The sequence below is a fragment of the Ischnura elegans genome, chromosome 3 (assembly GCF_921293095.1).
Source record: "Ischnura elegans chromosome 3, ioIscEleg1.1, whole genome shotgun sequence".
Classification (NCBI taxonomy): Eukaryota; Metazoa; Arthropoda; class Insecta; order Odonata; family Coenagrionidae; genus Ischnura; species Ischnura elegans.
Window position 1 is genome coordinate 96,828,903 of NC_060248.1, and position 15,251 is coordinate 96,844,153.

Genomic DNA, 15,251 nt, shown 5'->3' on the forward strand with positions numbered 1-15,251 from the left:
ACATCAGCACTTCATGATTGTGAATGACTTCGCATTCTTGGGAAAATGTCTCATTTTTCCGAGACTCGAGTACCCTTTATTTGATTTTTTTTAACATGTCTCTCGATTTTGAAATAAACGGTTGATGCATTGTTAAAATGGCTGCTTTTTTATGTGACTCACAAAGGGAAATTTAGTAGTTAAAATCCGGAAACCAGGTAGATTTGGAAGTAAAACCTCCCAATTCCTTGAAGAACCTTTATCGGCGATTTGAAGTTTCAACAGTCTTTTCAGGCGTAGCCAGGACGATGTATTGGGGGACACAACCCGGGAGCTCAGGGGGGTGGAACCCCCCTCTGGAGAAAATGTAAACATTATATCTGTAGAAATCACATTTATCATATTTCGGCGTATAAAATTACACTATTGATGGGTCGTCGTGAAGCTGTTTCGCTAAAACATATTGGCAGAGTAGAATAAATTTGTATTATAGGTCAATATTTTTCTGCAGATTGGTTTGGGGGTGGGTACGGGCCCCCCTAACCACCTGGCTACGTCACTGATTATAGAGTTTTTCACCGCGTTGGTACATACGCGCAGATGAAAGTATCGGTTGACCGTTGGTGGTAGGCTCTCTAATTGTGAAATAGTATAACCCTCTCACCTTTTCCATATTGAGTTTGATTGCTCATCTCCACATGCTGCTGAAACCACCCAACGTGTCAACAGGGAATATGGTTCTCTTAGGCAGCAATAGCGGGTAGGGCAATGTCTGTTGATCTGCAAAAATTCAGGTTAAGATTTCTTGAATTTACTGGTCGCAAATCAGTCGTTCATATCAATTCATCTTACAATAGTGACACATCAAGACTGAACATCGGATTGGCTTTATGGCTATATTGTTGGCTCCATATTCCGTAAGTCTACATCCAAATCTTGACGGTGGCGAAGATTCTAAATAATAAAGTCAATCTATGCTTGGATGGAGTGTGGTGACCACTTAAATACTACGGAACGCTCGGCTGTGGTCATTTCGGCGCCTTCCAATAAGAGAAGGTCAACGCTGATAGCGTGTTTCTCTCAACCTTTCATTTTCATGCCATCTATTTCATTAATTTAATTATTCTAAGGCAATTGAGGCATTCAGAGTCCTTTTAAATCCTTGAGTGAAGGAAATAAGCGTTAAGTATTAGCTTGACTCCTTTATGTAAAATTTAAAAATTGGCGCTTAGTATGAGGAACCACTGCGCGACAAGTTTGAAGAGGTTCTAAAGTCTGACGCTTGGGTCCATGGCGCTGATTATTTTTTAGTTTACTGAAAATTAGTACCTTTATTTGTACATGTAATATTGAGTCATCGAATATCGTCAATATTGCGGGAGGACACGTGGTGGATATCTAGATGGATTTTTTTTTAGAGAAACTGTTTATAAGTAAACGGAATTATTTTATGGTAACTGTGACTGTGGCGAGTTAGTTTGCTCGCGCCCTTTTACAGCGTGGTGCCAGTGCACCCGTGTATTGCATAACATTTATTTCCGAATAATGGGAGATATTTCTGTCGATAGTGCAGCAGTCGGAAAGATGCAGAATAATGGTAAGAAATAGCTTGTAGTTTGTTACTAGTGGCCTATATTTTAAAATAAAATTGACAAAGGTGTATGAAATTGAACGCTTTGGAATTCATGCCCTGCGATTTTTCCTATGACTTTCATCTTGTTTGAAATCTTCAAAAATACGGTTGAAATTCAAAATGACTGTTAAAATATTTGGCTCGTCCTCTTTTCATTGATTACTGCCACTGCGCGATGGATCGTATGTTTCTTGAAATGCACTATTTTGCTATAAATTCACATTTGCTGAGAAAAATAAGGTTATTTTGGAAGAAACTTGAATTAAGGAAATTGTGAATTGCCATGGAATGATGTCCTAATCCCATCCCTTTGTTGCAGTGGATGCACGTGATTCCAAGGTAGTCGTCACTGGATTCGGCCCTTTTAAGCATCACACCGTAAATGCAAGTTGGGAAGCGGTGAAACTTCTTCCATCGTTAAATGTTGAAGATAGTCTTGGTGTAAAATTTGTGATAGAAGAGATCCCCGTGTCTTACGAGGCTGTGACCGAAAGAGTGCCTCAACTCTGGAAAACCCACAATCCCGTAGTAAGTATTGAATTTTTTTTTAGTAATTTAACTTGATATTTTTGTTCGTGTTGCATGAATTTTCTTTCTAATGCCGTTTGGAATTCGTTGGAATATTGCAGCTAGTCGTCCATGTTGGTGTTTCGAGCATTGCCAAAGAAATAACGCTGGAGACGAAAGCCTACAAATCCGGATATTGGAAGCCTGACGTGGATGGAAAAGTTCCGGAAAGTGGCTGCTGCTCATGTGGGAAGGATGAGTGCATATCATCGACATTGGATGTGGATAATATTTGCTCAGAGGTGAACAGTTGTGAAGGGGGTTCTCTGGCTTGTTTGTCTTCTGATGCTGGGCGGTATGTTCATCTTAATTTTAGTATGGTAGAGCTTTTGAAGTCATGAAAACAAACAAATTCAACATCATTTCGACAGTCACATGGCACACACTGCCCAGAAAGAGGGTCATTTGAGCATTGTAGTGGCTGCCTTATGAACCTCTGTATCAGAAACTTACTAAGAGTCCACTGACAGTTATAGATCATCTACAAAATTTATTCTTTTACTTTCCAGTGAACATTGCAGCCATACTGATTACATTCCTTGCATGTTCAGGTTATTGGTGCAAGAAAAATGGACCATGAGTAATCACACTTCTTAATGGACGTTTTTGGATGTGTCCATGTAAATTCTATTGGTGAAGTTCATTTGAAAATTTCATCTAAGAATTTTACCGCCCATGTTTAAATGCCCAATTCTCTTTCCATTTGTGATGATAATGCTTAATAATTTTACCCCATTGTTCAAAATATTGGTCTAATTAAAGGCCTATTTTAGCTCTAAATTTGTTTGAAATGACTGGTAGTACACTTTTTTCTTATTTTTGGCTCCATATTTTACTAAATACACAGGTACTTAAGTTAAAATATCATTGTAATGTTTACAGCTTCCTTTTTGATGCTGCCCTAATGTCTTTTTGTTTTTGAGGCATTTCTTTACTTATTTAGCATTCTAAATTTTATATAAACTTCAAGAATGACTCTTTCTTCAAATTTGGTTAAGCTTCTGGGAATGCTCAAAGCTATGACAATTGGTCTTTTATTCTCTAAAACCCTTACAGCTGCAGTGACACATGGTTCGTGGTGGAGGGTATTCTGAAGATATGGGTTAGTATTGGTGAAAAGTTCGTTGTAGTCATTTTCAGCAAAAGTAACAGTCCTTTAAAAACTTCTTGAGTAGCAGTGGGAGCTAGTTAAGTATGTATGAAATGTTATTTGGTGAGAATTTTAAGTTGATGATTGGTTATTATGATACCATTAACTGGAGAATTAGCTGATGTCAATATTTTTCCTTGACACTGCAACCTGGGTCAATTGAGAATGTTATTTTTTGTCTAGGATATGACAGTTAGGTGAAAATGTGGATAGAAAAGTCTTAGGTGATACTGAAAAAGTTAACCGGATTTAAAGTGGCTCTTAACTTCATTTTTAGCTTACAATTTGGCTGAAGATAAGTTTTTCCAAATAGAGAGAATGAAAGAGAAAAATGAGGCCAAAAGTAAATGATCATGTTTCAAATTTTAATATTTTCTTTTTTATTTCATTACATGTTTCTAAATTTGATTAGCCCACTGATATGCCTGTAAAAAATTATCAGTGACAGGAAGCAGTGGCAGCGTTAAATTGCGGAAACACATTCTTATCCCATTGGGTCACAGACTTATTATTATAGCAAACATTGTTACTGGTTGACCATAAGTCGGGTGGTCATATAAAATCAGAAAATATATAAAGACAAAAATATAAAATACGAAGTACCAGCTTGTCTTGATTACCGAAGGCGAGGCATATCGAGAGAGCAAGAGCTGTTTAGTTCTAGTGCTACTGTTGGTTCTCCACCTATGCGCACTAGCCTCGAGTTTGTTGAATACTATTTACATCATTTTGGTTAATTTCTCTAAAGTATTTTATTTTCTGATTGCATTTAAAATGTTCAAGACAATTCCTCCACCAAATGGAATCTGCTGACTCTGAGATAAATTCTGTGATTCTATTTTTGATAACAAGAACCATAAAGCCGGTCAAAATTCATTGTCTAAAGGCCTGTTTACACGGTACATTAACACGTACGGGTTAATGTCTAAATGTATGAACGCGAGAATGAACGCCAAAATGCACCGTGTAACCACCCAACTTGTGCGAATGCATGCACAGAAAATAGAACCTGTTCTAATTTGGTTCATGCATTCGTACATGTTCCGTTCCGGTCCACAAAAATCATTCACGCAAACGTACATTAACTCGTACGTGTTAATGTATCGTGTAAACAGGCCTTAAAGCAAGAAGTTTACGGTGAAAATGCAACAAGTTAGGTAATGGTGAGATAATGGACGTTATTATTAAAGTACAGTTATTAGTCCACCATTGGGTCGGGTGGTAAAATAGATGCAATTAAATAAATAAAAAAACTCATAAACAAGTAATTCAATATGAACACTAATCTTAGCATAGTAAGACATACTAAATGGATAGACCCTTGCAATTCAACCTTATTTAACTTTCTCATAATGAACTTAAGATTTTGTGGGAAGGGTTCCAAAACTACCTTAGGAAGACCGTGTCAATCCCCCCAGTGCAGGAAAGAACATTTCACCAAATTGGATAGCTGTTTTGGAGGGTCTATTTTGTGTCTATGATCGTTTTTTTGACAAATAGTGCGGATCTTTAAATCTATTTTTTAAATCTATTGTTGCAGGATCACCAACGTAGGATTTAAAAATCCCTTTCAACTGCACTTTTTTTCTCCTTAATTCAAGGGATTCCGACTGTAGTACTTTTATCATCTCCATTACACTGGCCGTCCTTTTGAAATTCCCAGTCACGAATCTGGCATCTTAAACATTGAACTTTCGATAGTTTTTTATATCTTGTCCAATGTAAGAATCCCAAAGGTGTTAACTTTTTGGAAAATGAAAATTAATTTTTAAATCGGGGTTATCAAATTACTCTCACCCCTTTACTTAGTGACATTTATCACTGGCAGAATTGGTAACAAATAATAGTATTGCTGTTGTAGTGGATCATTATATAGTGTTAATGACATGGTTTTATGCTTCTCATAATTAGGAAATTAAATGTAGGTAAGAATGTAACCACACACACTTGTAAATTTAAATACAGTGTTGTTTTAAATCATTGTAATGGATTTTCAAAATTAACTTTTAATCTGCCGAGAGCACTATGTAGGTGCTTTTGGAAAAATGCCGGGTTTTCCTTCACATCGGGTGAATGTTTTCCTAGTTGAAGAATAGGAACATGCTTTATAGCACCTCTCAGGGAAAATAGGGTCATGTCAAAATATTTCGTTATTTTCTAAAAATATTTGGTACAAGATGATCCCTCATTATAAATTTTATTACAAGTTTTAAGAAATAGGAAGTTTCAGGGGATGGGGCTTATATTTGAAAATTGTGTGGATTAAATGTGTATGTATTCGTTGCAGTACCTATAATTTTAGAAATTAAGCACTGGTGGAGAATGAGCTGTGGATGTTGTAATTACTGCGTATAATCCATGTCAGAGGAAGAAATTCAGTAAAGAAAGAAAGGAGGGGAGGGAGTGAAATGCCTAAGGATAGAATGAAATGGATTTGGAATTATTGTTCATTGAAACAGGAAGTCAACTGCTTAGGAGATAGGATGGGCTGATTTCGGTATAAACCACTGAATACTATAATCATTATGTGTCCTGTGAAGTTAGCTTAACAAATGATCGATTGCAACTTTGGTAATCAGGTGTTATTCCAATACAGTGTCTTTAAATTGCTTGAGGTAATTTGAGTGGCTGATTAAATCACGATTTTGATTGGAACGAAATTAGGTAGTTGCTCTTATTGTTTTGAAATGCTGGTTGTTGCTAGGTTGCTAGTTAAATTGAATATTAAAACAGAATTTTTCTTCTAGCTAATGTGTGTACCTGTATGAAGTATCTATGGTTAAGAAATCGGTTATTCATGGAATTAATAATAATTTTTATTACAGGTTATTTTCCCTTTTCTGTTGGTTGGTTGCTCACAAGTATCATTGTATTGTATTGTTCTTGTATGAATATTTTTCTCATGTCTCCTTTTTAATCGTTGGGGTTTGGCATCCTTATATTGTGTCTTTCTTTCATTAGGTTTTTGTTCATAGATTTGTGCTGCACATTTCTTCTTCATGACAATACAGTATGAAATCTTTTCTTCCACTCCTGTTGTGAACAGTGTTGAAGAAGGAAGACAAAAATCTTTTCTTTCATTTTTTTAGTAAAATACCAAGCTTATTTGTTTTGCATTGCTGTAGTTAATTTTGCCAAATTTAAAGAAAATAATATCTAATCTATTGCATCAAGAGCTACTTGTAACAGTTTTTAATTGGCCATAAAATCCTTTTAAGGCAGGAAAGCATTGCTTGAATGCCTTCTTGTTGCAGACTTTGTCTTGCACATCTAAAACTAGTAAATGACACTAAGTTACTGCTTGAGTAGATAATGAAACTTATTTATAAATGAGCTTCGTGCTATTATGCTTCATTATAATCATAATACAACTCCTCTTAGTTGTACAATCTTTTATCAATTGACTATATACGCATAAGCATTTTGCTTAGTGTTGCAGCAGAAATCTTATCTGATAAGAAAATATTTGTGCAGATTTTAGAATTAACTTTGCCTGTATTGCCATAATATCCATAATAACAAAAATTGCAATGATAAATTGATAGTTCAAGCAAATATACAACCAAAAATTCTGTCATGTTCAATTCGGGTAGGGGCATGCAAGAGATAGAGAAAGACTCTTGACACCTTTTTTCTTCTGTACCCTTCTCTCTGGGAGGGGTGAGGGTGGGAACTGTTTCCAGGGTTCCCACTCAACCGTGAAAACCTTATAACCGTGAATAAGCTGTGAATTCTGTCCACCGTGAAAAAACCTGGAAATAGCCGTGAAATTCGTCGTAAAACCTTAAAAACCTCTCAAAATTGACTGTGGACCTACGATTGACGGATCAAAAGAAAAGTCGATGTATCAATCATATTTCAAGGTCAGTCAAAGACACTGTCTACGCATTCATCTGCACACGTGTATTCGAAGCGCAATTATTGGTCCGTATGATATGACGACACACATGCCTTTAGCCTGTTATTAGAAGACCGTTATCCCGTGATCATTAACCCGGGCGAGAAATCAGACACCTCTTCACTTCCCTGTCACCCTCCATTGTCCCTCTCACAACCTTTAGCCGGCACTTAATTTTGCTAACGATAGGCGACGTCATAAGAGCACTTTCATTGCTGCGTTTGCATTTACGGCGTTTATCGCGTTTGCTATATTTTTAGCTAACGTGCGGCCAGTGATTGTTATGTGATCGATAATTCTTCCTAAAATGGATTATCAACAGGCCATGAGTTTGACGCAATTTAGACCGTGAAAACCTGGAAAAAACAGTGAATTTTATAGTTTAGTTATACTGGGAACCCTGTGCTTCGGAGGGTATCATTTACTAAGTTGTCTCTAAGCCATGCAGGTCTCTTTCTGGAGGACCTCCTTTGCCTTCACTCATGGCGTTGGCAGCATATGCTGAAACCCCAATGACAGGATTGTTGGTTATAGGTGATTGTCTGCATCAGCAAATGGTTGTGAACACAAGGATAATAAATGAAAATGGGTGAGCCATGCTCGAGGTTTTCCGATTGTCTTCAGGCCTCTAGAATGCATGTCTTAAAATTTCTGTCATTTTGAGAAAAGGTTTTGTATCCCTCAGCTACAGGAAATGTTGGTTTCTCATCAAAATTCAATTCAAATGGGTATCTTGGCTTGAAATCTTACACTTAGCTTTTTTTAATTTACACTTTTTCTCTTTTTCAAGCCAAATATCTGCATTAGTGTGACCAGGAAAGAACCCAGTCCCATCAGTTTAGGTAATGTGTCCAAAAGTTAAAATGTCATTTTGCCAGCTGCATCTTCAGCCGATGAATATAAATACATACTAATTATTTAAATGGTTGGTAATTATTGTAGCTTGAATTATGTTTGCTTGAGCAATAAAAACCTCTGCTCTTAAGAAGCTTTTGGGCCTTAAAAGAGGCCTACTCAAAAAGCCCAGGCCAAATTGTGTCAGGGTTAGGTAACTTATGATCCCTCTCACCCCTCACTTCTGCCTCCACTGTTCATAAATAGTTTGAACCGCCTCAATCCATGTTTTTTTCTACTAAAGACTGAAGCGATTTAAAGTATGTAGCTCAGAATGATAATAGGCATGTATGATTGCATCTGTGTTCAGTTATGGTACTGACATATGATTATTTTCAGGTTATCTCATAATTTGCTTGCACTAATCTATTCTATCATTTACCTTTGATGAATAGCATTGCTGTTGTGAATAACTGTGCATATAAGGACACGGAATGTGTTTGAATTGCATATATTTGTTGTAGGAACTGGTGCACTTAGCCTGCTCTTCAAAGAGAGTGGAGCCATTTTTTACATAGCCTACTCACAATGTTCTTTCATTTTTTTTTTAATTCACAAGGCAGTCACTTTTGAAACATTCCATATACATTTTACATTTTTGTGTACACTAATAAGTTATGCAAAGCTGTTCATAATGTGGAACTGAAAATGCTGTAAAGGTACACAATGGCATATTTCTGGCCTAATTGTCTGTGGGAAACTGATTTTGGGTTTTCATGTAAAACTATAATAATCTATATTGCTGGCTGGTTAAATACTGCATTTGTTGGTAGCTTTATGGATAAATTTATATATTTATGTAGCTGTGCTAAACTCAATAAAATATTTCCATTAATTATTGTTGGGACTTTAAGGAAGCATTACAGGTGGCAGTCTGGGATATTATTGTAGGGATGTTGAGGAAGAAATATCATTGTTTATCTACTGCTCTATTTGTAGGTCATGAGCTTTTAAAGTGCCTGAACTTGCATATAAGGATAATTTTTATGAGGATTTTCTGTTTGCAGTGAATCACTGTTGCTATTGGGCAGTTAGCTTACTATCGGCATCAAAAAGATGTGCGGCTGTACTTTGTGAATTTATATTTGGACTTCAGTGCATACTGTAGTAATGAATGATACTACATTTTAAAGACAATTTTATTCAAAATTCTCATTTTATTTTTTGATGCACGAGAAATTAAAAAATGTACTAGTGCCAGTGCAATAAATGACTCTGGGCACCATAAAATTAGCTGTTCTGTCAACTTTGTGAATTTTATAACTCGACCTGGGGAAAACTACGGCATTTTTAGGATACATCTTCCACAAATTTGCATTCATCAATGTAGATTAATAAGTTGGCTTTTGCATATTTTTAGAATGCATATTTTGTTGTTAATTAACGAAAATGTTTAAATATTATTAAGTTCTACAGTTTACCCCGAAAGAAAAAGTGAAACATAGAAACGCTTTTTCATTTGCAGCCTACTCCCGAATTTCCAGCTGTGGCTTATCCGTGCTGGAGTTCATACTCCTTCCAAGTTTTCCGCGGTATTTATAAAAAACTTCTTATTATTGGCCGTAATATCTCTTGTGTTTTAATTCTGTAAACTGATATAAAATGAGAATCAGAAAAGTATTTATATGTATTTCATCTATCGCAAAGTTATTTAGAAAATTGGAAAGATTGCAGAAATTTGAATTGGCAGAAAGGAACATAAGTGAGATAGACTATTTTTTAGTAAGTAGGAGAGAGTGACCTTTTTTCTAGAATTTTTTTCCACTATAATCGAATTATTTTTTTTTTCCTTCCTAGCGTAACGTTTATGCATCTCATGAACTAATGTATTTTTCACTGTATATCGAGGCATAATCTATTTATTCTTGTTTTTAATTCCTTTTATTCTATGGGAATGTTTTTTTATCAAATCTGATCTTTGATGCTAGCTTTCTTTATTGATTCCTTCATAATTCCCCTCTTCTCTTAGGCACATATGCTGTACAATGCAGTCATTTACCTATCTTCTCCTTTTTGTGTCCAAATCATTTTCCGCAAAGTATTTTATGTCCACAATTAAACTTATTTACTGTTATTTTATTTTGAGGAGACTGCTTCATCAGTCCATTTTTACTAGATTTCGACCATGCAAAAATCATAAAAGCAAATCCTTCATTAGAAAGTGAAAAGGAAATGGTCTGCTGTGTATGAGAAAAATGTTTAGTAAATATTCGGTGACTCAATGGAAATATTTTTTGCTAAGTCAATGACAAGATTCAATCAAACACTTTCATTAACAGTACGGGCAAAAAAATTCTCTATCGCACCTATTCATTGCATGGAGAATATTGGAAATTTGGCCAGAAAATGAAGGTATCACAATGAATTGTCGTTAATGTAATCGCATGAATTAAATCTCTTCATTGATAGGTAAAGATAATGAGCATCTCAGTTTGTATTTGCTACATTTAGGTTCGTAACTAAGTCTTTTGAAAATGTTACGACAAAAATCTATACCAGATTAGGTGGCTTTATAAATTCGTACGAAAATTAAAATAACTGTCTTACATTTCTGAGGTGAAATATCCATGTATAATTTAGCTCTATTCCTAAACCTATGATGAGTCTTTAAAGTCATCATAAGCTGAAAGTAGGGTCTAAGTAGACAGCAGTCAAAAATTTCTATGACTTCGATATAAAATCAGTTCCAAGAGAATGATGAAATATTAAAAAAAAAATGTATTTGTAGTGTGCATTTTGTTGGAAAATTCAAGGGCAAGCTTAACATTTTGTTACCTCGTTTATATGCTCTATGTTTCTGACGAAATACATACACGGACACCTAAAATTTCCCGATTGAATACTACTGAGTTTGGGCAGCTCTATATTCTGCTTTCGCTCAGCTCTGCGGAACGTACGAGGAATTTTCCCTTGAAAAGAAGGAGGAGGAGTAGGCCGTGATACATCGCACATGCAGCTAATGTTAGGGGCCTAGAAGCAGGGCTGGACGATGCGGAAAAGGTCAAAATTCACTCTGCAGCCAACTGCCCAAATAGTTATACGGTATAGGAGTTCAATTTCGACAAATAAAAAAGCACGTAAGAATTCAATAGTCATGCAACATCATCTGGACCTTGTGATAGGTTTTTCGAAGTTTAAAGATCAGAAAAATGTCCGCAGTGAGAGTGCAGCATCTAATCATCCGTCACTGAGACGTGATCCGTGGAACCTATGATTCGTTGTATGATACTTTACCCACCGCACTACCTGAACGATTGTGCTCTGAGGCAGTCTCAATGCCCAATATGTCGGCTGTGTTCACAGTTGTCCCTAAGAGGGTAAACTCCATTCTAGGTGAGCTGTGGGTGAATCACATTTCGGAGAATATGGGAAAGAATTCGTAGCTGGTTCTTTTGTGTTGTCATAATGCGACGGATGTGATTATTTTCCTAGTATAAGGGGCATATAGATGTTAAAATCTTGGGTGTATGAGAGCATTATGAGGGCAAAATTTTGGAAGACAAGTAGTTCCGGAAGTGGCCGTTTCAGATGCCAATGAGCTTTGCGTTAATTTTTTCCGCCACTGTACCTTGTATTTGACTGTAATTTTAATTTGCTATTTCTTGTGGGGGTGACTTTTTTAAAAAATTGAACAAGACTAAGACTTTTAACATTATTTTTGGGTGAAACCTTTTGTGGCTCAGGAAATCAAATTTTTTACAAAAAGTCAAAACCCTAGTGGGTGTACTACCTTTCTTTGCCAACTCTTTGAAAATATAGAAAATCTCTGGCCAAATATTACTTAAGGAAACTCTTCCCTTGCTGTAACGAATGCAGCATAAGCATGGGAAGGGAGGAGGATGTGGCCTCAGCTCCCGCCTAATTTCTGGAAAAATGGAAATGATAGATGGTAATCATTAAGGTGGCTATCCTATGAAAGTTTTTATTTCACCAGTTTAGCTAACAATGTTTAAAAATAATTAATGAATGTCTAAAAGGTCACTTTATTAAAGAATCAGAATCCCACTTACAATGTCAGCCATGATGCCTCTATGTTTTTTATCTTAAATTTTACTTAGCTATCTATTTTTTATTCAGTCTCTGTAAACCTTTAATCAGCACTTTAGTATCACAAGGTTATCATTAGTTGTCTTAACAACTGCATTTTTTGCATTGCACTTGCCTGTGTTAACAAATGCTTCCGTGAAACTTCCAGGTACCTCTGTGAGTTCATCTATTATACATCATTAAGTTTTGATAAGGATAGAACAATTTTTATCCATGTGCCAGAACTATACAAGCCATATACAGCAATGGAATTAGCTGAAGGCATATCTAGAATAATTAAATCAATGATTGGCTGTGTTAATAGGAAAAAGTGTTTGGAAGCACTATGAGAATGGTAATTTAAGTTTTGAAGTGCCTTTGTGGTGCATGTTGCAGTAGTTTGTTTACTGTTTGGTGTTTGAATTCCTCAGTATTTGCCAAGTTCTAGACTTCAGTACTAATCGTCATACATATGTTATCATTATTTATTGTTATCCAACATTCTTAGTGTGAAGAAACACAAGAATGGAAACTTGTTTCTATTTATGTGTTAGCCATTGTTTAACATGTGCTCTAATGCGTGAAAATATATATTTTCTTTTATATATCTGTCGTGTTTTTTATTTTAACTGCCTATAAAGAGTGTTGTGAGTTAAGGAAGATATCTATGCCTGATTTAGTCAGTGCAAATGTATGGATGATGAATGACTTTCCTTGGTGAGTGTTAATTCATGGTTTTTTCTTCTTCCTTGGCAAGGACATGCTATCTGGGGAATCAAGGACCTCAAACCTCCATCTCCCACCCTCCTCCCAAAGTGTTTTGGAGATACATAAAATATTTTGAGACGAAGACCCTGACTTTCTAGGAGCTTATTTTTTTTTTAATATTCATTAATGTTTCACTCTTATGTTGTACTTAGAGTGGAAATTTTGATGCATCAGAAACATCGCGAACCTAGTGTAGACATTGCTAAGGAAACAGCTTGATGACAATAGTTTGCTTTTTTTTGGCATCATATCCTTATTGTTGTGTGAAAATGTCTTGTTTTGTGCCAAATAACTGTCATATTTGGGAAATTTAGATTTTCTTCTTTTATTTGAAGAAAACCGTGGCTGAAGCGCATCAAGAGCACCAAGAAATTTATGCAGATGCTACTCTAATGAAGTTTTTATGGAGAGGGGGTGTAGCGTAACGCAGAAGTGGGAGTATGAGTTCCTGAGGGAGATTGATTGCGACAATGTGCTGCAGAGCTTGCTTCAACATTAGTAGTTACCCATCAAGCCATTTCCTAGCAAATGCATGCCTTGGGAATCATTCAAAGCAAGGAACTTGGGTTCCTTATGATTTGAAGCGAGACGATGTTTTTTTGCCTGAAAACAATTTCTCTCATGTCAAAAAAAAAGGGTTTTCAAAGCACTCGGTCGGAAATTTAGGGATCCATCCCAGTCAAGGCAAATGATTTTAAACAATCTGATAAACTCAGAGCAGAAATTTTTTTTGCCATGGCAAACTTCAGGGTGGAAGTTAGGGTAAAGACATCATTACAGACTCAAATAAACCTTGAAGAATGACCATTGGTAGAAAATTATATTACAGGGTTCATTTGGAGGGGAGCTACATTTCAGCAGGGTTTAATCTGTGAAGGGTTCACTTGATTTACCAGATAGGTATTTACCACCAGATATCACCACCACTATAGGTTATACCACTTATGAGATGTAAATACCAGGTAATTGCACAATTTATGGTCATTAATTTTTGGAAATTTTTTCTGAAGACAGTATTAATTGGTTTCTGTGTGTTGGCAACAATATGCTTCTGCATGGTAGAAGAAATCGTTAAAATTTCTGTGGAGTCTAGGCATCTTTATTGTATCTATGTGGTTGTAATCAATGCATAGCAACTGAAGGAATCTCTTGCGCTTTGTGATAAAGTGTGAAGGCAAGTATGATTGTGTCTAATAAAGTTTGATAGATGACCATGCTCAGTTCAATCATAGCATGTGTTTAAATAAGTATAATTTTATTCAAGAGCTTTTGCTCGAACTTGGAATTTCAAAATCTTTTACTTCAAATTCATCTCACATAAAATGTTGCCAGTTCAACACCCATTTTCTGGCCTAATATGTGTTTGTTGTAATTTAAGTGCTCTAGCTTTGTAGGATTTTCTACAGCTGCATTGATATGTGGTATGTCATGCAAGACAACAGGATTGAAATGTCTAGCACTCGTGTGCCTAGTGAGACATTCATAAATTTAGTATAAAATTTCTGTTTCTCGAGTAAGTATCGAAGTCATTTTGGATGTTTTAAAATTTTTATCCTTCACAGTAATCACGTAAGATTAACCTGGAATTTTTTAAAATTTCCCTGGAAATCCTGGAAATAAACATGAAATTTTCTGCTTTGATTGGCTGGACACCCTGTTGTTATATTTTGAGGAAAATGTTGTAGACAGGTGAGGGAAAGCTAATTTCCTCTATTTCATTGTTTCCTGTTGTTTAATTGCCAGCCTATTCTGGCTTTTGTATGATTGTGCTTGTTTTTCCCAGCGGGTTGGGGAATTGAGAATTCACCCGCAGTATCCCTGCTTGTCGTAAGAGGCGACTAAAAGGGTGGGGAAAACATTTGTTTACCTCGCTGGCTGGAAATATTCAGCAATTTAATTGCTTTGTCACATCCTGACGCCTTTGCTGAGATATACAGACAATGGCAAGAGGAGTTGATTGGCTGCCTCCTGAGTCACGGGGGGTGATGGGTAATGTGGGAAAATGGCAATTCCCACTGAGTATGAAACTACTTATTATTGGGATTAAAATACAAGTTTCCTCTAGCTAAATATTACTCCTGGGTTGTTACAACGTAGGAGCATGACCCGCTTCTGCCCAGCTTTTGTTTGGAGATAATGCCCCCGACAGTTTTCCCTCCGGTCCTTTTGTGTCAACTATCGAGGGTCAACCCCCACTCCCTTCTACATTGCCCAAAAGTTCTGGAAACCATGCAGTTATAACTGCTTCTTGTGAACTTTGGAAATAACAGTGCAGATCTTGAACTGGTCCAGAGTATGGATGATAACAAACTAATCCTCCAAACTCTGAATGATTT

The 15,251-nt window shown here is 36.1% G+C and overlaps 1 protein-coding gene across 2 annotated transcripts; it reads left to right on the forward strand.

Annotated features, from left to right (window-relative positions):
- Positions 1-1,325: 1,325 nt before the first annotated feature.
- Positions 1,326-12,752, forward strand: LOC124156213 (pyroglutamyl-peptidase 1). Of its 2 annotated transcripts, XM_046530608.1 has the most exons (5): positions 1,326-1,576; positions 1,932-2,140; positions 2,242-2,474; positions 2,689-2,759; positions 12,317-12,752. In XM_046530608.1, exons 1-5 carry the CDS (start codon positions 1,525-1,527, stop codon positions 12,349-12,351), a joined length of 600 nt encoding a protein of 199 aa, XP_046386564.1. In that variant the 5' UTR covers positions 1,326-1,524; the 3' UTR covers positions 12,352-12,752. The 2 variants fall into 2 exon arrangements, with proteins under 2 accessions (XP_046386564.1, XP_046386563.1); XM_046530607.1 differs by lacking the exon at positions 2,689-2,759 and having other exon boundaries at positions 1,340-1,576.
- Positions 12,753-15,251: the final 2,499 nt, after the last annotated feature.

Excerpts from the sequence above, each read along its gene's own strand:
- LOC124156213 (XM_046530607.1), top strand. The coding sequence starts at position 1,525 with ATGGGAGATATTTCTGTCGATAGTGCAGCAGTCGGAAAGATGCAGAAT. Across the intron at positions 2,141-2,241 it reads GGAAAACCCACAATCCCGTA|CTAGTCGTCCATGTTGGTGT; the intron begins GTAAGTATTGAA and ends GGAATATTGCAG. Across the intron at positions 2,475-12,316 it reads TTGTCTTCTGATGCTGGGCG|GTACCTCTGTGAGTTCATCT; the intron begins GTATGTTCATCT and ends TGAAACTTCCAG.